This window comes from Salvelinus alpinus, chromosome 5 (genome assembly GCF_045679555.1).
Source record: "Salvelinus alpinus chromosome 5, SLU_Salpinus.1, whole genome shotgun sequence".
NCBI lineage: Eukaryota > Metazoa > Chordata > Actinopteri > Salmoniformes > Salmonidae > Salvelinus > Salvelinus alpinus.
Window position 1 is genome coordinate 63,599,093 of NC_092090.1, and position 25,440 is coordinate 63,624,532.

Genomic DNA, 25,440 nt, shown 5'->3' on the forward strand with positions numbered 1-25,440 from the left:
CGTCTCTCCTGAGCCCGTACGGGAGTTGTAGCGATGAGACAAGATAGTAATTACTAGCAATTGGATACCACGAAAATTGGGGAGAAAAGGGGGTAAAAAAAATTATTAAAAAAAATATAATAAAAAAAATATATAGTGTGTGCTCTGTGCTTGCGTTGTCCTGCCGTGGCATGATGTGTGTATGACATTATAACAGATGAGTGGTGTAATGTTCGATATTGCTGAGAGTGTGTGATGTGTATTAATGACGTTAGGAGGAAGGAAGGGCAGGTCTTCATCAGGGTCCAGCTGATTAACGAGCAGTCCTTCAGTTCTGTCCATGTCCCCAACACTAATGGGACTGGCTGCCTGATGGATTTTCATACATCTATAATTATAACTCAGTTATAAGCCCTACATCAACCCCCAAAGACTGTCTCTGAGCTCACACCAAAGTTGTTTAGTGATTGTGTGTTCTTGGATGTTTGATTAGCTTCTTGTTTTCATTTTCATGCTGGTTACAACCAGTGGTTCGATTGAGGATTCATAGGTAAGGGAGTTCTATTTAGAGGGGTTAGGGATAGGGTTGGGGTTGAGCCAGGGTTGAACATAAGGGTTGAAGTTGTGGTTAGGGTTAGGTTTGAGTCGGGGTGTAGACATAAAGCTAGGGTTAGGATTTAGGCCTATGGCTAGGGTTATGACTAGGGTTAGAGTTGAACTATGGCTTTGACATGAAGCTAGGGTTAAAGTTAGGGTTATGGCTAGGGTTAGAGTTGCACTGAGGTGTGGACATGAACCTAGGGTTAGGGTCTACTGTCTTGTGTATTTCTGCAAAACGCAGGTTAAGACAATCTTCATGCCTCTGTCTCAAATGGTCAGTAAGCGCTTGGAACAGTTCGTTAGAGATAAACAGTCTGCCGCTGATAGAGACCCTCATTATCAGCTACTTTTACGGACCACTAATCACTAGCTACAGACAAAACTGACAAACAGGTCAAAACTATCTCATTTCAACCAATAGGCTGAAGTCAAAACGATTAAGATTTGAAATTGATATTTATTATGATGCATTTGAGGTGTAGGACAACACTCGGGCTAGGCCATAGGGCCATGATTGGTGAGAGGAGTTTGCCACTGTAAGGGGATGTTGGAATATACCATTACAGGCGGACAAATGATATTATTCTTCTGAATTATGATTAATTACTAATTAGGAATGTTTAAAACAGCAATAAACACAAGCCATGAAATTCTATTCCATAAGATTCATTCCATTGCCAGTAATATCCTACAGGGTATTTCCAGTTCACTGTTTCTTTTATAAGGCCCTTATTCATTAGCCTTATCTATCAGTCTGGACATTGAGTAAAGTTCTACTGACCAAGGCTACACTTCAGGTGCCTTGAACACCTACAGTACCTTCAGAAAGTATTCAGACCCCTTTACTTTTTTTCACATTTTTAAGGGTCTGAATACTTATGTAAATGTAATATATCCATTTTTTTATTTAAAAAAATATTTTAACATTTTAAAAACCCGTTTTTGCTTTGTCATTATGGGGTATTGTGTGTTTTTAAATATATATATATTTATTTATTTCACCTTTAATTAACCAGGTAGGCTAGTTGAGAACAAGTTCTCATTTACAACTGCGACCTGGCCAAGATAAAGCAAAGCAGTGAGACACAAACAACAACACAGAGTTACACATAGAATAAACAAACATACACACAATAATACAATAGAAAAATTTAATATACAGTGTGTGCAAATGAGGTAGGATAAGAGGGTAAGGCAATAAATAGGCCATAGTGGCGAAATAATTACAATATATCAATTAAACACTGGAGTGATAGATGTGCAGAAGATGAGTGTGCAAGTAGAGATACTGGGGTGCAAAGGAGCAAAATAAATAACAGTATGGGGATGAGGTAGTTGGATGGGCTATTTACAGGTGCAGTGATCTGTTAGCTGCTCTGACAGCTGGTGCTTAAAGTTAGTGAGGGAGATATGAGTCTCCAGCTTCAGTGATTTTTGCAATTTGTTCCAGTCATTGGCAGCAGAGAACTGGAAGGAAAGGCGGCCAAAGGAGGAATTGGCTTTGGGGGTGACCAGTGAAATATACCTGCTGGAGCGCGTGCTACGGGTGGGTGCTGCTATGGTGACCAGTGAGCTGAGATAAGGTGAGGCTTTACCTAGCAAAGACTTATAGATGACCTGGAGCCAGTGGGTTTGGCGACAAATATGAAGCGAGGGCCAGCCAACAAGAGCATACAGGTCGCAGTGGTGGGTAGTATATGGGGTTGTGGTGACAAAACGGCCTGCACTGTGATAGCCTGCATCCAATTTGCTGAGTAGAGTGTTGGAGGCTATTTTGTAAATTACATCGCCGAAGTCAAGGATCGGTAGGATAGTCAGTTTTACGAGGGTATGTTTGGCAGCATGAGTGAAGGATGCTTTGTTGCGAAATAGGTTCTAGATTCTAAATTTAATTTTGGATTGGAGATGCTTAATGTGAGTCTGGAAGGAGAGTTTACAGTCTAACCAGACACCTAGGTATTTGTAGTTGTCCACATATTCTAAGTCAGAACCGTCCAGAGACGGGTGGGCAGGTGTGGGCAGCGATCGGTTGAAGAGCATGCATTTAGTTTTACTTGCATTTAAGAGCAGTTGGAGGCCATGGAAGGAGAGTTGTATGGCATTGAAGCTCATCTGGAGGTCAGTTAACACAGTGTCCAAAGAAGGGACAGAAGTATACAGAATGGTGTCGTCTGCGTAGAGGTGGATCAGAGAATCACCAGCAGCAAGAGCGACATCATTGATGTATACAGAGAAGAGAGTCGGCCCGAGAATTGAACCACAACAGAATTGAACCACAACAGGCCCTCCGATTTGACACACTGAACTCTATCAGAGAAGTAGTTGGTGAACCAGGCGAGGTAGTCATTTGAGAAACCAAGCCTGTTGAGTCTGCCGATAAGAATGTGGTGATTGACAGAGTCAAAAGCCTTGGCCAGGTCGATAAATACAGCTGCACAATATTGTCTCTTATCGATGGCTGTTATGATATTGTTTCGGACCTTGAGCGTGGCTGAGGTGCACCCATGACCAGCTCGGAAACCAGATTGCATAGCGGAGAAGGTACGGTGGGATTCAAAATGGTCGGTGATCTGACCTCATCCCGTCAGTTGAGGATGCCTGGTCATTCTTTAAATGTTACTTCCTCACCATATTAGACAAGCATGCTCCGTTCAAAAAATGCAGAACCAAGAACAGATATAGCCCTTGGTTCACTCCAGACCTGACTGCCCTCGACCAGCACAAAAACATCCTGTGGCGAACTGCAATAGCATCGAAGAGCCCCCGCGATATGCAACTGTTCAGGGAAGTCAGGAACCAATACACGCAGTCAGTCAGGAAAGCAAAGGCCAGCTTTTTCAAGCAGAAATTCGCATCCTGTAGCTCTAACTCCAAAAAGTTCTGGGATACTGTAAAGTCCATGGAGAACAAGAGCACCTCCTCCCAGCTGCCCACTGCACTGAGGCTAGGTAACACGGTCACCACCGATAAATCCGTGATAATCGAAGACTTCAACAAGCATTTCTCAATGGCTGGCCATGCCTTCTTCCTGGCGACTCCAACCTTGGCCAACAGCCCCGCCCCCCCCGCTGCTACTCGCCCAAGCCTCCCCAGCTTCTCCTTTACCCAAATCCAGATAGCAGATGTTCTGAAAGAGCTGGAAAACCTGGACCCATACAAATCAGCTGCGCTTGACAATCTGGACCCCCTATTTCTGAAACTGTCCGCCGCCATTGTCGCACCCCCTATTACCAGCCTGTTCAACCTCTCCTTCGTATCATCTGAGATCCCCAAGGATTGGAAAGCTGCCGCGGTCATCCCCCTCTTCAAAGGGGGAGACACCCTGGACCCAAACTGTTACAGACCTATATCCATCCTGCCCTGCCTATCTAAGGTCTTCGAAAGCCAAGTCAACAAACAGATCACTGACCATCTCGAATCCCACCGTACCTTCTCCGCTGTGCAATCCGGTTTCCGAGCCGGTCACGGATGCACCTCAGCCACGCTCAAGGTACTAAACGACATCATAACCGCCATCGATAAAAGACATTACTGTGCAGCCGTCTTCATCGACCTGGCCAAGGCTTTCGACTCTGTCAATCACCATATTCTTATCGGCAGACTCAGTAGCCTCGGTTTTTCTAATGACTGCCTTGCCTGGTTCACCAACTACTTTGCAGACAGAGTTCAGTGTGTCAAATCGGAGGGCATGTTGTCCGGTCCTCTGGCAGTCTCTATGGGGGTACCACAGGGTTCAATTCTCGGGCCGACTCTTTTCTCTGTATACATCAATGATGTTGCTCTTGCTGCGGGCGATTCCCTGATCCACCTCTACGCAGACGACACCATTCTATATACTTCCGGCCCTTCCTTGGACACTGTGCTATCTAACCTCCAAACGAGCTTCAATGCCATACAACACTCCTTCCGTGGCCTCCAACTGCTCTTAAACGCTAGTAAAACCAAATGCATGCTTTTCAACCGTTCGCTGCCTGCACCCGCACGCCCGACTAGCATCACCACCCTGGACGGTTCCGACCTAGAATATGTGGACATCTATAAGTACCTAGGTGTCTGGCTAGACTGCAAACTCTCCTTCCAGACTCATATCAAACATCTCCAATCCAAAATCAAATCAAGAATCGGCTTTCTATTCCGCAACAAAGCCTCCTTCACTCACGCCGCCAAACTTACCCTAGTAAAACTGACTATCCTGCCGATCCTCGACTTCGGCGATGTCATCTACAAAATAGCTTCCAACACTCTACTCAGCAAACTGGATGCAGTTTATCACAGTGCCATTCGTTTTGTTACTAAAGCACCTTATACGACCCACCACTGCGACCTGTATGCCCTAGTCGGCTGGCCCTCGCTACATGTTCGTCGTCAGACCCACTGGCTCCAGGTCATCTACAAGGCTATGCTAGGTAAAGTGCCGCCTTATCTCAGTTCACTGGTCACGATGGCTACACCCACCCGCAGCACGCGCTCCAGCAGGTGTATCTCACTGATCATCCCTAAAGCTAAAACCTCATTTGGACGCCTCTCCTTCCAGTTCTCTGCTGCCTGCGACTGGAACGAATTGCAAAAATCTCTGAAGTTGGAGACTTTTATCTCCCTCAACAACTTTAAAAATCTGCTATCCGAGCAGCTAACCGATCGCTGCAGCTGTACATAGTCCATCTGTAAACTACCCACCCAATTTACCTACCTCACCCCCCATACTGCTTTTATTTATTTACTTTTCTGCTCTTTTGCACACCAGTACCAATATCTCTTCTTGCACATGATCATCTGATGATTTATCACTCCAGTGTTAATCTGCTAAATTGTAATTATTCGATTTATTGCCTACCTCATGCCTTTTGCACACATTGTATATAGATTCTCTTTTTTTCTACCATGTTATTGACTTGTTTATTGTTTACTCCATGTGTAACTCTGTGTTGTCTGTTCACACTGCTATGCTTTATCTTGGCCAGGTTGCAGTTGCAAATGAGAACTTGTTCTCAACTAGCCTACCTGGTTAAATAAAGGTGAAATAAAAATAAAAAATAAATAAATAAAAATGTTGGTTAGGTCGGGGTGTGACTAGGGTGTGTCATCTAGGTAATTATATATCTATGTTGGCCTGGTATGATTCCCAATCAGAGGCAGCTGTTTATCGTTGTCTCTGATTGGGGATCATATTTAGGCAGCCATTTCCCCTTTGTGGGATCTTGTCTAGGTATAGTTGCCTGTGAGCACTACTCTGAGCTTTACGTTTCATTTGTTTGCTTTATTGTTTTTGTTATTTGAGTTTTCTCTTCCTAATAAAAATGATGGAAACATACCACGCTGCATTTTGGTCCACTCCTTATGACGATCGTGACAGCTAGCCTTTGCATTCCTAACTGCCTGTGTATATTGGTTACTAACTTCCCTGAAAAGTTGCATATCGCAGGGGCATTTCGATGCTCATGCAGTACGCCACAGGATGGTTTTGTGCTGGTCAAGGGCAGTCAGGTCTGGAGTGAACAATGGGCTATATCTGTTCCTGGTTTAAAAAAAAAATGAATGGGGCATGCTTATTTAAGATGGCGAGGAAAGCACTTTTAAAGAATAACCAGGCATCCTCTACTGACGGAATGAGGTCAATATCCTTCCAGGGTACCCGGGCCAGGTCGATTAGAAAGGCCTGCTTGCAGAAGTGTTTTAGGGAGCGTTTGACAGTGATGAGGGGTGGTCGTTTGACCGCAGACCCGTGGCGGATACAGGCAATGAGGCAGTGATCGCTGAGATCTTGATTGAAGACAGCAGAGGTGTATTTGGAGGGCAGGTTGGTTAGGATGATATCTATGAGGGTGCCCGTGTTTACGGATTTGTGGTAGGTTCATTGATAATTTGTGTGAGATTGAGGGCATCAAGCTTAGATTGTAGGATGGTCGGGGTGTTAAGCATGTCCCAGTTTAGGTCACCTAACAGCACGAGCTCTGAAGATAGATGGGGGGCAATCAATTCACATATGGTGTCCAGGGCACAGCTGGGGGCAGAAGGTGGTCTATAGCAAGCGGCAACGGTGAGAGACTTGTTTCTGGAAAGATGGATTTTTAAAATTAGAAGCTCAAATTGTTTGGGCACAGACCTGGATAGTAGTAGATTGCAACTCTGCCCCCTTTGGCAATTCTATCTGGTCGGAAAATGGTATAGTTAGGGATGGAAATTTCAGGGTTTTCCATCCCTAACTATACCAGGGTTCAGACACGGCTAAGACATCCGGGTTGGCAGAGTGTGCTAAAGCAGTGAATAAAACAAACTTAGGGAAAAGGTTTCTAATGTTAACATGCATGAAACCAAAGCTTTTACGGTTACAGAAATCAACAAATGAGAGCACCTGGGGAATGGGAGTGGACCTAGGCACTGCAGGGCCTGGATTAACCTCTACATCAGCAGATGAACAATGGAGGAGTAGGATAAGGGTACTGCAAAAGGCTATAAGAACTGGTCGTCTAGTACGTTTGGAACAGAGAGTAAAGGGAGCACAGTAGAATAGATTCAAGGCATAATGTACAGACAAAGGTAGGGTAGGATGTGAATACAATGGAGGTAAACCTATGCATTGAGTGACGATGAGAGAGCTATTGTCTCTAGAAACATCCTTTAAACCAGGTGAGGTCACAGCGATTCAGACAGCTAGCGGGCCGGGGAAAGCAAGCTAGCAGAAGGGCCTTAGAGGGACATCGCGACGGAAGAAGTCTATTGTAGCCCCCTTGTGCTGTTATGTTGGCGGACCAGCCGTGATGGATCAGCAGGGCTCCGTGTGGTGCAAGGGTCCAGGCCAATTGGCAAAATAGGTATAGTGTCCAAAGAATTTGTCTGATGGGCCTCTTCAGCTAACAGTCCGATATACTCTAGACAGCTAGCGGGCTGCGGCTAGCAGGCTAGCAGATGGGCATTCAGGGGACGTCGCAACGGAGGAGCCAGTTGAAAAAAAACGTAGGGCAGATTACGTCAGTAGTCCAGTCGGGATGGATCGGCGGGGCTCCGTGTCGGCAGTAAAAGGGGTCCAGGCCAATTGGCAAAATAGGTATTGTAGCCCAAGGAGTGGCTGATGGACCTCTTCGGCTAGACGGGAGATGGGCCTAGCAAAGGCTAGCTCCAGGCAAATTGGTTCTTGCTTCGGGACAGAAACGTTAGCCAGGAGTGGCCACTCGGATAGCAGCTAGCTAGCTGCGATGATCCAGGTGAAAGGGTTCAGAGCTTGCGGTAGGAATCCGGAGATATGGAGAAAAATAAGTCCGATTTGCTCTCGTTTGAATCGCGCTGTGCAGACTGGCAAGAGTTGTCCGGGCTAAAGGTTAGCTGATGACCACTAGCAGTGGCTAACTGACTAGTAGCTAGTTAGCTGGCTAGCTTCTGTTCGGGGTTCCGGTTCTAAAGTAAAGAAAATAGCCGATCCATACCACATTGGGTGAGGCAGATTGCAGGTGAGTATGTTGTAGTTGAGGTTAAGAAAAATATAAAATAAAATAAGCGAAGAAAAAAGATATAAAAAGATATATACACGGGACAAAGACGTCGAAGACGTCTGACTGCTACGCCATCTTGGACATTATGTGTAGAATAAGGCTGTTACATAAGAAAATGTGGAAAAGGTAAATGAGTCTGAATACTTTCTGAATGCACTGTATTACTTCATCACATGGGACACAAGTCACATGATTGAAGTGGTTTGGTTATTATTCACAACTGCTTGTGTAAACTAAACTGAACCAATCAGGGTTGAGTAAAACCTTGGGGATACAGTATTGATGCATTGGAAATATACATTGAGTTAATATCGCCATAGAGGATGGAGAGGTATTCTGCGATACGTTAGCATTGGTTAGCTCCACTCACCCCCAGCATGAGCTCAGCAAGGTAAGGCCATGTAGAAGATAAACGTCTCACTGATGAGAGCAGGTACTACAAAAGCCTGTATCTCTACCTGAGCGTCACTACAACCACTGATAAAAGGGCCTTTTCATCAGTGTGTTCAGGAGGGCAGGAAAGCAGCCATTCATGATCTTTAACCTGCATGTGTTGATTCACAAACAGTAAAAGACTAGGGGGTTAGAGCAGGATGGACTGGGGCTCGTTAGCGCTTCAGGGTAAAATGAGAGGCACAGGAAAACCTAGCGACTACTCATGCATGCAATATGCTGAAATGCACATTGATGTTTTATAAGTATTCACAAGAGCTCATGACTGCTTTACAGTCTGTGTAAACATCTATTAATGCATTAATATAATGCAGTGTTTCTTATTCCTGGTCCTGGGGATCCAAGGGGTGCACATTTGTGTTTTTGTCCCTAGCACTACACACCTGATTCCAATAATAAACTAATCAAACCTTTGATTAGTGTAATCAGGTGTGTGTATGCCTTTTGGTCCTCAGGACCAGGATTAAGAAACACTGATGTAATGCAAGACACCACGTCTTTGAGTTTGTGATGAAGCCCTTCATAATCAAAATGCATTATGTTGACATTATTATACTTACAAAATTAATACATTTGAACACATATGGAATCATGTAGTAACCAAAAAAGTGTTAAACAAATCAAAATATGTTTTATATTTGAGACTCTTCAAAGTAGCCACCCTTTGCCTTGATGACAGCTTTGCACACTCTTGGCATTCTCTCAACCAGCTTCATGAGGTAGTCACCTGGAATGCATTTCAATTAACAGGTGTGCCCTGTTAAAAGTTAATTTGTGGAATTTCTTTCCTTCTTAATGCATTTGAGCCAATCAGTTGTGTGGTATTCAGAAGATAGCCCTATTTGGTAAAAGACCATATTATGGCAAGAACAGCTCAAATCACCAAAGAGAAACAACAGTCCATCATTACTTTAAGACATGAAGGTCAGTCAATCCGGAACATTTCAAGAACTTTGAAAGTTTCTTCAAAAACCATCTAGCACTATGATAAAACTGGCTCTCATGAGGCCCACCACAGGAAAGGAAGACCCAGAGTTACCTCTGCTGCAGAGGATACGTTCATTAGAGTTACCAGCCTCAGAAATCAGCAATTAACCGTACCTCAGATTGCAGCCCAAATAAATGCTTCAGAGTTCAAGTAGCAGACACATCTCAACATTAACTGTTCAGAGGAGACTGCGTGAATCAGGCCTTCATGGTCAAATTGCTGCAAAGAAACCACTACTAAAGGACACACAAAAAATAAGAGACTTTCTTGGGCCAAGAAACACAAGCAAAGGACATTAGACCGGCGGAAATCTGTCCTTTTGTCTGATGAGTCCAAATTTGAGATTTTTGGTTCCAACCTCCGTGTCTTTGTGAGACGTAGAGTAGGTGGATGGATGATCTTCGCATGTGTGGTTCCAACTGTGAAGCATGGAGGAGGTGTGATGGTGTTGGGGTGCTTTACTGGTGACAAATACAAATACATTTGTGTCCAAACTTTTGACTGGTACTGTATATTTTTCAACCATTTTCCATCCCAAAAATAAGGAATAAGCAAAGGCTTTGATTTCTGGTTAGACAGATGGAAAAGCGATCAGATAAATTCTTAAAAAGGTATTAGACATAAATCAAAACAGATGAAGCTGATTGAGCGAATGCTTAGAGTGTGCAAAGCTGTCATCAAGGCAAAGGATGAATGAGTAGGTGTGTCCAATAAAATGCAAATTAATTACTTATAAAAATCATACAATGTGATTTTCTGGATATTTTATTTATTTATATATTTGATAAATACATTTCCCACATATATTTAAATATATTTATATTTTATTGAAATATATTCCAATATATCATTTTTCTGTATGTGCGATTTACTCCTGGAAGAGTACTTGGAAGAATGCGTGTGTGTGTGTGTGCGTGTGTGCGTGCGTGCGTGCGCGCATGTGGCATAAACTTTCTGAAAGGTGAAACGCTGCTTAAAATTATACTATGTTAAAAAATATATCGTAAGAAAACATGTTGTATAAACAACTGGACTTTAATTCTGTCAGTCGCCTTTATAATGAATGATAAGGCAAACAAATACACACACACACACACATAGATAAAGACACAGGCTTTGTGGCTGTAATTTCACACATCCAGAACATAAAACTTTCAAAACAGAGGCATGATATTAACAATTGGTGTCTTATCAACTGCTGAAATACACAGCTTGCTTCTTTTCTTTGCAGACCAAATAATATTTAAAATGTTGAGATAAATAGAGAGTGAATAGCGCTTGCTTGCTATTGGCCCCAGGTGTGGCAACAAGCAGGACATGGTGGCCTCAGAGATGTGTGTGTTTTGTGGGGGGGGAGCACTCAGGTGTGTGTGTGTGTGTGTGTGTGCGGTGGAGCAGAGCTCAGGTGATGACGGTGGGGCTGCGGCGTCCTGTCCTCTCATGGATGTCAGAGATCTTCAGGGCGATGGCAATGAGGGGACCCAGCACCGCCTGGGACACAGAACACACACACAGCTTTATACGCACTTTACACAAAGCACTAATACTGGCAATGGGGGGGGACCAAGCACCGCCTGGTATACAGACAGCACACACTGCTTCATACACACTTCACACATTACTGCCACTACTTCAGGCTTTCTTTTCTAATGGCGAATGCCCATAGAGACCTTGAAAGGATGCACTACCACTGCTCATGTTCCAATAAGTGTACAATGTACGTGTGGTATTGGTATACTAGCAACATAGTTACAGCATACTCAAAATGCAGGACGGCCAAGGGACAGTGACTGAGAATATGTTAATCCCTTACGTCCCTGTGTAAAAGGCATTGAAGGTAATCAGTAGTAGTGGTAGATTATAAGCCTGAATGCATTGGCATTCTCCTTAACTAGACAGCCCTAACCCCAGAGCCTTCTACACTACCCACATTGGTTCCTACTAAGAATCCAGTGTTGGGGAGTAGTGAACTACATATAGCTGTACTGTACAAACTTAATCAAGTATCTAAAACCAGCTTCAGAAATCAGGTGTATACTGTACTCCACCAAAACAAATGACAACAGCCTGAACATAAAAGCAAAAGCCCTCCAGTCTTACAGATAACTGTCCAACCAGACACCATAAACATCAACTCTATACACACTGAAGATACAGTATGGCAATTCTTTATAGGTTAAGTATTTAACAGCTGTTATCATTTCATTGGGTTTGTTTAGTAAGGGAGGACTCACCTCCAGTCACTAGTGAAAGTCTACAGACCCCTTTCACAGTCGTCACATTTTCTGCCTTAAAATTCATTTTAAAACTGGAATACATCGTTTTTTCCCCCAAACCAATCAACATATATGTGTTTTTGCATGTATGTTGATTGGTTTAATAGGGGGCGCCATTTTCACTTTGGGAAAAAATAGTGCCCAAATTAAACGGCCTCGTACTCTGTTCTAGATCATATGATATGCATATTATTATTACTATTGGATAGAAAACACTCTGAAGTTTCTAAAACTGTTTGAATTATATCTGTGAGTAAAACAGAACTCATTTGGCAGGCAAACTTCCAAACAGGAAGTGAAAATTCTGAAATGGGTCTCTGTGAAAGGCTTCGCCTATTCAATTGCCTTGTATTTATGGATATGTATGCACTTCATACGCCTTCCACTAGATGTCAACAGGCAGTAGAACGTTGAATGAGGTGTTTAGCCTGATGTGGGACCGAATGAGAGCTTTTGGAGTGACAGGTCAGCCATATTGGCAGTATTTTGCTGCGCACCTGGGTGCACCATATCGTTGTCTGCAATGCCTTAGGTAGACACGAAGAAATGCTCCGTCTGGGACGTTATTGGATACATACGAGAAAAACATCCTAAAGATGGATTCTCAACTGAGTTTGACCAGTTTATTTGACTTTTATTATCACTTTTTGAATTTTTCGTTCCATGCGTCAAACTTTCATGGACACGTGAGCTACACATGCTAGCCAAAGTTGCTAATTCGACAGAAGAAATGGACATTCTAAAACAAAACAACGATTTATTGTGGAACAAGGATTCCTGGCACTGCATTCTGATGAAAGTTCATCAAAGGTAAGAGAATATTTATGATGTTATTTCGTATTTTTGTTGAATATGTTGACTCCAACATGGCGGAGAATGGCTGAGCGCTGTCTCAGATTATTGTATGCTGTGCTTTTTACTAAAGTTATTTTTTTAAATCTAACACAGCGGTTGCATTAAGAACCAGTGTATCTTTAATTATATGTCCAACATGTATTTTTCAGCAAAGTTTATGATGAGTTTTTCTGTTAGATTACGTGACTCTCTAAAATTTCTCCGGACAATTTGGAGCATTTTGGCGACATGTTCACAATGTAAAACCAGGATTTGTAGCTATAAATATGCAAATTTTCGAACAAAACATAAATGTATTGTATAACATGATGTTATAAGACTGTCATCTGATGAAGTTGTTCAAAGGTTAGTGATACATTTTATCTCTATTTGTGGGTTTTGTGAAAGCTATCTTTGCGGTGAAAAAATGGCGTTGTGTTTTGGGCTATTGTGGTGAGCTAACATAAATATATGTTGTGTTTTCGCTGTAAAACATTTAAAAAATCGGACATGTTGGCTGGATTCACAAGATGTTTATCTTTAATTATGTGTACAACATGTATTTTTCATAAATGTTTTATGATGAGTATTTCTGTATTTCACGTTGCTCTCTGTAATTATTCCGGCTGTTTTGGAGCCATTTATGATCATGGCGCAAATGTAAAACCAGGATTTGTAGCTATAAATATGCACATTTTCGAACAAAACATAAATGTATTGTATAACATGATGTTATAAGACTGTCATCTGATGAAGTTGTTCAAAGGTTAGTGATTATTTTTATCTCTATTTGTGGGTTTTGTTAAGGCTATCTTTGCGGTGAAAAAATGGCGTTGTGTTTTGGGCTATTGTGGTGAGCTAACATAAATATATGTTGTGTTTTCGCTGTAAAACATTTAAAAAAATCGGACTTGTTGGCTGGATTCACAAGATGTTTATCTTTCATTTGCTGTATTGGACTTGTGATTTCATGATATTTATATGCTATTATTTACTTGTGGCGCTATGCTAGGCTATGCTAGTCAGCGTTTCTGATGAGGAGGATCCCGGATCTGGGAGGGTGGGTCGGTAGAGGTTTTTAAACCTATTCTACACAAAGATAAATAACATACATTTTTCTAAATGAATCCAATCTGTTAGTAGTTGGACTTATTGCACCCGTTACTGAGATGGTTGTTCCAGTTTAGATGATTTAGGTAGTCACATTAATCAAAATTCTGAATGCAGATTGCAGGTGATTAAAAGTTAAAATTGTTGGATATCCTCGCTCTGGCTGGATTCCAATAGGAATTACACATCACTTTGCCGCCATCATTACGTGACTTGCAGGCCAGGGGCCTCATTTATAAAACGGACTTACGATCAATTTTGATCTTAAGTAGAACTTACGCAGAAAACCACGTTTAAGTAGTTATATATAAAACCTTACTTTGACGTGGAAATTATCTCATCTCTACGCAAAGTCTAGACTTGACGTAAGGGATTTTCCTGCTGGTTATGTACGGCTATTCTTTTTATCCCTTGCAGTTTAAGGTCAGACCATTTCTTTTTCACATCAGTCACAGTTCTGTCATGCTGCCCTACCTCGTTCACTGCAGAGGCGACACGCTCCCAAGCTACCTGTTTGACTTTGTTTGTTAACCCACTATTTAGTCCACCGAATAATATGTTTTGCCTGTCTTCAATCTCCTCTACCATCACCGTGATCTCGTCTTCCAAAAAGTTTGCTTTTCTCTTTTGGTCCATGGCTATTCCTGACTAAACCCTCATTTGTGCTAGCATTCTATAAGGGGAAATCGCTGATTGTAAGGCACATTCAGGTGCTGTCAATTTTAAGTTAATTTGAGATTTATAGATCACAGGTGCGTAAGTTACAAATGGGCTTCTTAGAACCTGCGCAAGCAAGGTTTTTTTATGCTCAGTATCTTTAATGAATCGAACATAAGCACACCGTCGGAAATGATCTTAAGACTAAGTTCAAGTATAAATCTAATATTTATTTTTTAAATGAGGCCCCTGATGTGGCCTGTAAACCAGGAGTTTCCTAACAGCACAATGTTAGGGCAGGGGTTCCCAAACTTTTTCATTTAGGTCCCACTTCCAGCATTATGGAATATTCCGGAGTGCGCGCGCAACGTCTATTTCTATGGGCACAAGCACTGTACATGAGACAGACTGTTCACACCCCTCTTGTTGGTGGAAAAAACATTGAGCAGGCTTAAAGCTTATTTCCTGCAATTTGACACATTGTGTCATGGGGTGCAGAGGCAATGTTGCAGTTTTACAGCAAATTGTCTTGCAATTCTATACATTTTGCCATGTCTAATGTGTATTCGTGTGATATTTGAGTGACTCAAACATTACAACTAAATCTATTGGCTAAAAAACCTTGCTAAAAAACATTGGGCTAGTTAATCTGGACATTTCTGACAAGTTATAAATAGTTCTCTAAGGTATGTAATGACTGACATGACAAGAGGAACTGATGATGCACCACCCAATTTCAAATTGCACCTTGTGTATTCTACTATTACAACTTTCAAGACTAAAGTTGAAAGCTGGACTGAGTTACTGTGTTATGGTATAACTAGGCCCTCGAAGAAAGGCCTTATGATATACAGTATGTAATGTATTGTCATAAAGAGTTTAATTTTAAAGGCTAATAAGGCTGGTGGAACCGTTAATAAATGGTTCTAGGATCAACCCTTCAAAGATTAAGCGCGCACACACACACACACACACACTGTAATGTTATAGTACCTATCATAATGGATTCCAGTGTAAACTCCCTACCTGAGTTTCTCTGTTTTGTCTCTCGGGGTCTCTCTCTAAGCTCTCTGCATAGATCCGGACCGTGGCCCCGGCCCCTCCCCCACTCCCACTCAGACGGAAGACCAGACGGGATGCATCAGTGAAGACGATCCGCAGACCCTGTAAATAGACAGACCAGAGGCAGTGAGACAGAGAGACAGACAGACCAGAGGCAGTGAGACAGGTAGACAGACAGACCAGAGGCAGTGAGACAGTGAGACAGACAGACCAGAGACAGTGAGACAGGTAGACAGACCGATCAGAAGCAGTGAGACAGATAAACAGACAGACCAGTGGCATTGAGACAGGAAGACAGACAGACCAGTGGCTGTGAGAGAGAGACAGACAGACCAGAGGCAGTGAGACAGAAAGACAGACAGACCAGTGGCTGTGAAACAGAGAGACAGACAGACCAGAGGCATTGAGACAGGTAGACAGACCGATCAGAAGCAGTGAGACAGATAGACAGACCAGAGGCATTGAGACAGGTAGACAGACCAGAGGCAGTGAAACAGGTAGACAGACAGACCAGAGACAGTGAGACAGGAAGACAGACCAGTGGCAGTGAGAAAGAGAGACAGACAGACCAGAGGCATTGAGACAGATAGACAGACAGACCAGCGGCAGTGAGACAGAGACAGACAGATCAGAGGCAGTGAGACCGGTAGACAGACAGTCCAGCGGCAGTGAGACAGAGACAGACAGACCAGAGGCATTGAGACAGGTAGACAGACAGATCAGAGGCAGTGAGACAGGTAGACAGACCGACCAGAGGCATTGAGAAAGGTAGACAGACAGACCAGCGGCAGTGAGACAGGAAGACAGACCGATCAGAGGCAACTGCACTGTTGGTTAAGGGTTTGTAAGTAAGCATTTCACGGTAAAGTCTACACTTGTTGTATTCGGCACATGTGACAAATAACGTTTGATTTGAGACCGGTAGACAGACAGTCCAGAGGCAGTGAGACAGAGGAGAGTCAGGGTTGTTTAATGCAGTATCAAATGACATCCACTAGATGCCGCTGTAGTCATATGAGTAAAGGTAAGAATTGACCCTGCTGTGTGTATGTGTGTGTGTGTGTGCTTACCTACAGTGCAACCCTATCTGTGTTTGTGTACATGTAGTTGTTCGTTTGTGTCAGGAGAGAGAGGGTCAATGTACAATAGTATGTGTGTAATCTGTCTATGTGGTAAGAATTCAGTAGCAGGCTACAGAGGCAACCCACTCATAGCTCTGTAAAGCCCCTCTTCCCTCGACATGTCATCACAGCCAGTCTGCATGTGTGTTTGTTTGTATGTGCACAGCATGTGTACAGTATCTCTGTATGTGTGAACATTTGTGAGCTTGTGTCTCCGTTTTAAGAATATATGTATACTCCGGCGTGTGTGTGTAAATATGCTTATGTGTGTGTACACGTATGTGCGGGACAGCTGACACCGCCCTCCCTCTCACAGGCAGACAGGCAGAGGGGAGAGACAACAGCTGACACAACCCTGTGTCTATGTGGAATGTCTCATGTAATAATATGGACATGGGGGAGCAGGGTTTACTGGGGGAGGGGAATGTCACACTTTTGATTGACTGACTTACTCGCTGTAATTGCTGTGCCTCTGTGGAACACTGTGAGCTCACGGTGACAGTGAAGGATGGCCCAGGTTTGATCCTGCTACTGTCACAGGCCCGATTGGGACTGTGGCTGACTGAAAACACACACACACACACATACACAAACGTACAGCTAAACACACACACACACGCAGACACACACGCTTCCATCTCTTATGCCATCATACATCCCAGACCAAGACTCCTGACACCAATGGGTGGCCATCAGGATTTACGAGTCATTATTTTGTCTGTGTGTGTCATATGAGCTGGGGCTGGAGGCTGAGAAATGTCGATGCCAGGCTAGTTTCCACACATTCCAGGACAGAACGAGGTAGTCCGCAGGGTAAACTTCACAGACAAGGATATGATGGAGGCGGGGGGGGGGGGCAGTGGTGTGTGTGTCTGTGTTTACATTCACCAACAGTAGACTGTCTATAACACTCATCATCTTTACTGAGATGTGTGTGGACGGCTGACACAGACTCCGATTCATCAGTCTTTCCACCAATCACAATACAGGCCCCAGCCGAGACATATCTGCCTCCACCAATGACATTGCAAACCCCAGACTAAACCAGGTCAACCAATCAGAATAAAGGCCAAGCCAAAACATCAGCCACTGTGACATCACTGCCTTATGCACATCACTTGTTCCCAAACCGTTTAGCCCTGTGACCCACCTACAATTTTGGGAGTCTTCTCATGACTCAACATGTCACCAGAACCAACGCCATAGACATATGGTCTAATGTGCTGAATAGCTTTACTTCTGAAAAACACGCAGGACTCGACTGTGACCAGCGGGGCCTTCACACCATTTGGGAACCAGTGAAGTAAGAGCCGGAGAGAAGTGTTTACCACTCAAAAGTATGTTCAACATCAACAGTAGGCCAACTGTTCCTAACCAGAGGTTGTATATCACACCACTACTGTATCTCTGCCTGTCTAGCTGCCCTGTTTCTGTCTCTCAGTGCTGGTGCAAAGCAGTGCTCTACTGTGTGTGTGTGTGTGTGTGTTTACTGGCTGAGGAGGAGGGATAGAGACAGCCATGCCCAAACATGGAACCCCACTCTGGGTACATGCACTCTGGGTGGTGTGGAGCAGAGAGGAGTAGGAGGATAGAAAGATAGAGGGAAGAGGAATATATGCCGACTTTTTGACTAATAAAGTGAACAATTATATAGACCTCATAGACAACCAAACCTCCTTTCCTTCTCCCCTCCTCCCCTCCTCTTCTCCCCCCTCTTCCCCTCCTCCCCTTCCCTCCTCTCAGAGCCATGGGGCAGGTAGACTGACCTGGTTGCGGACCACGGTTCCGTCCACAGGGTCCACGTACTCAAAGTTATCAGCCCGCTCCACGCTGTAGACGGCATTCCCCACAGCAAACTTCTGGCTTGGGAAGGCTTTGTCTGTGATCACCCCCTCCAAGTCCCTCATCAGATAGAAGGCTGCTCTGGGGTCCACCCCCTCATAGTCAAACCTGGGGACACACATACACAGGTGTGAACACAGGTGCGCGCGCACAGATTACATGAACGTTTTAGTCATTTGGCGGACGCTCTTATCCAGAGCGACTTACAGGCGCAAAAGTAACTTGCTCAAGGGCACATCAACAGATTTTTCACCTAGTCGGCTCGGGGATTCCAACCACATACACATACACAAATGCAGCATAAAGACACACAAACACTCCTTGAAACCATAAGCACAGAAACAAACACATGTTAAGACACTTAATTAACTGTAGAGCTTCTTTAAACAACGTTAGAGCCTTGACATTTACAGACACTGAACAATTCCTGATATAAATCTCCATTCATGTTCTGTCTTCACAGTAAAGCCCAAACAAAGTCCCAACAGTTGGGTCTGTGTTGAGACTGAGGTGGTTATTTCCCCTCCATCTCCCTCAGGTTTAGGAACATTTACGTGGGAATATTGAGCATTATGTATTTGGACAATGGGGAACACTGGCAGTACTAGTCTCTCTGTCTCTCCTGGGGGAGCAGCTAAAATAAGAGCTAGAAGGGGGGTGGGTACAGGGGGGACTGACTGAGATAAAGAGACTAATGGGGGGTGCATAACGGAGTCATCCGGGGCAGGAGAAGGGGACACCTTATGCAACACCAAGGCATCAATATGGTTTTAATGGGGGGGGGCTCCATTGATTGATTGATTGATTGATTGCATAGCAGAGTATCGACTGTAGTGACCTGCAGAAGTAGTTGCGTCCGAGCTTGGCCCAGTGGTCCTTGACGATCTCATCCACGCCCTGTTTCCTGGCAGCCATCATGGACAGCCACACCAGCACTGACCACAGACCGTCCTTCTCACGGATGTGGTCTGAACCTGTACACGGGTGGAGAAAAGGTAGCCCAGGAGAACATGAACCTTCATAACCCTGTTTTAAACCTTCATAACCCTGTTATTACCTGTTACAAACATATGGGGCAGAGTGGGATGTTAGACCAACATGGGATATTTGTTAAAGGATGTTACCCTGGAGAATTCCTTGGCTAAAACTGATTAAAACAAGGTTTATTTCATAGGCATTTTAACAGACATTCTAACAGGCATTCTGACAAGAACCCTTTCTTCAGTTCAACTCTGAGCCATAGACTTTAACAGCCACTAGTTTGTTTCTCTGGCTCTCACACAAACACACAAACATGCCTCTCCTGAGTCTCTCTGGGAGTCTGATGGCTTTCTACAGAACAGGAAGCCAGCTCTCTCACAACACATTCTGTTGGTAGTACTATTCATATTGCTGATATTGATGTGGCTCAGTTGGGTTGGAAAATGGTGCTTGTAGAACCAGGGTTGTGGGTTTGATTTCCCGCATAGCCACATATGCTGAACGTATGAGTAAAAGTTGTTGTTATTTAGTTATTTAGAAGACACTCTTATATAGAGTGACTTACAGTATGGTTAACTGTAAAGTATTTAGGTAGCCTAGTGGTTAGAGCATTGGGCCAATAACTGAAAGGTTGCTATGACGAATCCCCGAGCTGACAAGGTAAAAATCTGTCGTTCTGCCCCCAAACAAGGCAGTTAACCCACTGTTCCTAGGCCGTCATTGTAAATAAGAATTTGTTCTTAACTGACTTGCCTAGTTGAATAAAGGTAAAAATAAAAACAAAGTCGGCTGGGGAGAGAGGAGTATACTAACACAGACAGACTGGTATCTCTAAGTGCAGCTAGTCTCTCTGTGGAGAGATCAGTCTGTTCACACTGCCAGTGATCTCTAACTGTGTCACAGCCGTTGTAAGGAGGAGACCAAGGCGCAGCGTGATATTCGTACATTCTTCTTTAAAAAGAACGAAACACTGAACAAACTAACAAAACGATACGTGAAGCTAATATGGATAGTGCAGACAGGCAACTAAACATAGAACAAGAACCCACAAAACCGAAAGGGAAAATGGCAACCTAAATATGATCCCCAATCAGAGACAACGATAAACAGCTGCCTCTGATTGGGAACCAATTCAGGCCACCACAGACATACATATGCCTAGACTTACCAACACCCCTAGACATACAAAAACCCCTAGACAATACAAAACAAGCATACCCACCCTCGTCACACCCTGACCTAACCAAAATAATAAAGAAAACATAGATAACTAAGGTCAGGGCGTGACAAACTGAGGTGGCCTATTCTACACTAAGGACCAGATCTAAGTGTGAGTTGCAGTGCAAATTTCACACCTGTTAGTTTTAGATGGGAATAAAAGACGCAAACAATAAAGTTATGTGCATTCGGAAAGTATTCAGACCCCTTGACTTTTTCCACATTTTGTTACGTTAAAGCCTTATTCTAAGATGGATTGAATAGTTTCTCATCAATCTAAACACAATACCACATAATGACAAAGCAAAAACAGGTTTTTAGATATGTTTGCAATTTTGAGGAAAACCCCCCTCCCGAAATATCTAATTTACATAAGTATTCAGACCTTTTACTCTGTACTTTCTTGAAGGACCTTTGGTAACGATCAAGTCTTCTTGGGTATGACGCTACAAGCTTTCCAAGCTTGTATTTGGGGAGTTTCTCCCATTCTTCTCTGCAGATCCTCTCAAGCTCCGTCAGGTTGGATGGGGAGCACCGCTGCACAGCTATTTTCAGGTCTTTCCAGAGATGTTCGATCTGGTTCAAGTCCAGGCTCTGGCTGGGCCACTCAAGGACATTTTCACTTGCTTTGGCAATGTTAACATATGTTTTCCATGCCAATAAAGCCCTTGAATTGAATTGACTTGTCCCGAAGCCACTCCTGTGTTGTCTTGGCTGTGTGCTTAGGGTTGTTGTTCTGTTGGAAGGTGAACGTTCACCCCAGTCTGAGGTCCTGAGCACTCTGGAGCAGGTTTTCATCAATGATCTCTCTGTACTTTGCTCCGTTCATCTTTCCCCTACATCCTGACCTGTCTCACAGTCCCTGCCGCTGAAAAACATCCCCACAGCATGATGCTGCCTCCACCATGCTTCACCGTAGGGATGGTGGCAGGTTTCCTCAAGATGTGATGCTTGGCATTCAGGCTAAAGAGTTCAATCTTGGTTATATCAGACCAGAGAATCTTGTTTTTCATGGTCTGAGAGTCCTTTAGGTGCCTTTTGGCAAACTCCAAGTGAGCTGGCATGTGCCTTTTACTGAGGAGTGGCTTCTGTCTGGCCACTCTACCATGAAGACCTGATTGGTGGAGTGCTGCAGAGATGGTTGTCCTTCTGGGAGGTTCTCCCATCTCCACAGAGGAACTCTGGAGCTCTGTCAGAGTGACCATCAGGTTCTTGGTCACCCTCCTGACCAAGGCCCTTCTCCCCCGATTGCTCAGTTTGACCGGGCGGCCAGCTCTAGGAAGAGTCTTGGTGGTTCCAAACTTCTTCCATTTAAGAATGATGGAGGCCACTGTGTTCTTGGGGACCTTCAATGCTTCAGACATTTTTTTGGTACCCTTCCTCTGATCTGTGCCTCGACACAATCCTGTCTCGGAGCTCTGTGGACAATTCCTTTGACAAGAGGTTTGGTTTTTGCTTTGACATGCACTGTCAACTGTGGGACCTTATATAGACAGGTGTGTGCCTTTCCAAATCATGTCCAATCAATTTAATTTACCACAGGTGGAAACATCTCAAGGATGATCAATGGAAATTGGATGAAATCTTTTTTTCCTTTGTCATTATGGGATGTTGTGTGTAGATTGATCAGGATTTTTATTTATTTAATCCATTTTAGAATAAGGTCTGAATACTTTTCCGAATGCACTGTATATGGAATAAAACATCTTTATTCACGTAGGCCTCAATTCCAACTCGAGTTAAACGAGCGTAATGGAATGTTATTCCCTTTTTATGCACTTTTCTGTCTATGCCCATTTTTTAAACTTTAACTTAAGAATGAGAATAGCATACTATTCCCTATTAATTCGGGGTGGAGATCTGAGAAATGAAGGCGTGGCAGAGCTGTGTCTACAAATAAGCCGTATTCTGGCCTTGATGTAATTCCCTTATAATTCCACCACCTTTACGTGCGAGCAAACATGAATAAGGTCGAACGAACTTGCTGTTTCCAAGTGGAAAAAATGGACTTTTTCCCCGATATAAATAACAGGATTCTCCATGCACTGTATTTTACAACTTGATAAGAGCTATTGATAAGAGCTAGGTAAATGAGTAATCCATTTAGAGAAGGGGATTGTAAATACACATAGCAACTGTTTTAGATTAGTCTTCCTTATGATCCCTGGAGAAAAAAAGTAAAACGAGCCACAGTGAAATAGGCTGTAAATAGCTGTGCTGTTATTCCCAGAATTTTTATTGTGTGCCCTCATAATTTGGGTGGATGAAATTTGGACAGCCAAGCTACAGGCTTCTGTGGGGCTAAACCTGCAGAGTTTATGTATGAGCTTTAGAATGTTATAATTATAGCCAATGCCTGGGCTTTTCTCCGTTTGATTTTGATGTTAAATATTAGCCAGTATCGGGAGCCACCATCAGTAAGACCCACATACATTAATAACAGTCACTTTAATGTTTGTTTCCTTCAATTTGAAGATTACATTCTGCATCATTCCCTGCATTTACCTTTCTTTCCTCTGTCACATCCGTGTAAGTTGTTCCTGAGGGTCGCTAGCATTAGTGGATCATATTAGGCTAACGCTGTGCAATAATTTAGGACATGTAGCCTATTTGAATAATTCTGGAACTCAGACCACACGTAGCAGGTTAAACCTGGAGCCTGGCGCACGGTTCACGACGACTGGACCGTTGTCATCACAGTTCCATGATTAGTGAGAGTTTGGGTACATTCATAGGACTATTATTCAACCCCTATTGTACACTTTTCTTTCCACCTTCCAATATTTCATGGTTTGAACTTGAATATGACAACTTTCAGGATGAATCAAACCACTGTATTTTTTATTCATCGATATATTTTGTGGATAAAGGCTCTCCAAACCTGTTTTCTTTTATGGTTCATACATACTTTTCTTAACCCTAAAATGTGCCTAAATAATCTACAAAATCAGAGTATTTTTTAATCTACCAGTTGATGCTGAAACTGAGACGAATATGCATAGATGGCTGTCTTTCATTGATCCCTATTTTCTGAACCCATTCTCTCGATGTATTCTAGTCTGTCGGCAAAATTATAATTAAAGGTACACCATATTTAAAGGGATGGCTTAAGATAAATGTACTGAAAACCCTATTGAATGAAAACTCCAAGAGAAAATCTGTTGGCCAGCAAGTGGGCGGGTTTTCAGCTGTTGAATGACATTTATTCAGCATGCGCAAGTGAACCACGCCTGCAAAGCCTATTATGCACCTTCATAAGTCTGAATACCAACTACTAAGAAGTGCGTAGGAAAGGTGTGCGTAAGAAAGGCGGAACCGGCCCATAGTACACTGAAAAAAATATAGGTTCTTAAATGAAATGGTTCTTCCTCAGCTCTTAAGGTTCCTTGGAGAATTCTTTCTCAATAAAGAACCTTTGACTTAAGAGTGGGGTTCTTGACGTGACATCTACAGTTCTTCCAAATTCTAAAAGGTTCTCAAAATGTATGGAAGCCTGCAGATGTGTCCCTTTCATAGCACACAGCAAATTCACCAGTGTTAACTTAATTTTTCAGTTTAACATTTCTAGTGTTGAGTTAAAACATTACTATAAAGAGTTCAAATAACATTCAGTGGTGTAAAATAACCCCAGTGTTGGTGTTAATAACCAGAGTTTAACCAAAACCATGCCCATCATTATCATATTTCCCGGCATGCTCTATTGCAGGTTGATTTTTATAATTGTTTGTTTCAACATCTATGTTTTTGCATGTACATTGATTGATTGAATGCAACAACTATGTCTCTGACACTTGCAAACGCAGTCACCCTGGGAAATATGCAAATCAGGCTTAAAAGCAGGGCTATTCAATTCCGGTCATGGACGCCCAAAAAACATTTCTGGTTTGGGATTTTGTATGGTTCTTCAAAGAACCATCCCATTTATGGTTCCAACTTGTACCTTTTACATCTGCTCCTTTCTTTTTAAAATATATTTTTTGTTATGTTCTATGTTTTGTTTCCTGTGGAAACTAAGAGGTGCATACTTTGTTGTGGAGTAAATGGTTAGTAAGTCTGGCCCTAATAGAACACTGTACGGCTGTTGGGAAATTGACAGTTGCCAATTTCCTCTGCCTCGCCGCTGTCTCTCTCCACCCCCTCTCTGTCTTTCTGATTTCATTGAAGTTAATTTTGTTGTGGACATGCGCACGTACGCAAGCACACATGCACCGGCACACACACACACACACACACACACACACACACACACACACACACACACACACACACACACACACACACACACACACACACACACACACACACACACACACACACACACACACACACACACACACACACACACACACACACACACACACACACACACACACACAGGATGTCTTTACAAGCTGTCTAATAAAACAAAAGAAATCACAAGATCAAAATCACAAGATCAGTCCTTTCCTTCCATCTGCCTCGTAGTGTATAACAATAATAAGAAGAATGAGAATAATAATGATAATAATCTCCTGACCTTTATATCTTTCAGCTACAAACCACCAATTTGATTCTCTGCCAATTTCAAGACAATGAGCAATAATAATGTAATGGTTTTATGAAGCACTTTGAGAAGATCTCAAAGCTCAAATTTGATTCTATGTATGTAAATTAGAAGACAAAAAAATACAGACCGGACTAATGTTTATGAATAAAAGTTCCAGCTGTAGCTGTTTGACAGGGAGAGAGAGGATCGAACATAGCCCTAATTTACTGCTGCTCCTTCTAGCCGTTTAGCCTTAAATGGGTCGAGCAAAGCACAAAGTCACATAGCACTCTGTCCTATTCATCTC

General features: G+C 43.0%; 1 protein-coding gene across 1 annotated transcript in view; it reads right to left on the minus strand.

Annotated features, from left to right (window-relative positions):
- Positions 1-10,256: 10,256 nt before the first annotated feature.
- LOC139576482 (phosphoglucomutase-like protein 5) overlaps positions 10,257-25,440 on the minus strand; it is a 37,631-nt gene continuing 22,447 nt past the window's right edge. The window contains exons 8-11 of the mRNA XM_071402642.1: positions 19,248-19,383; positions 18,334-18,517; positions 15,411-15,548; positions 10,257-10,998 (exon numbers count right to left, since the gene is read on the minus strand). Coding sequence (XP_071258743.1) covers positions 10,909-10,998; positions 15,411-15,548; positions 18,334-18,517; positions 19,248-19,383 — 548 coding nt within the window. The 3' untranslated portion in view covers positions 10,257-10,908. The remainder of the gene's footprint in view (positions 10,999-15,410; positions 15,549-18,333; positions 18,518-19,247; positions 19,384-25,440) is intronic.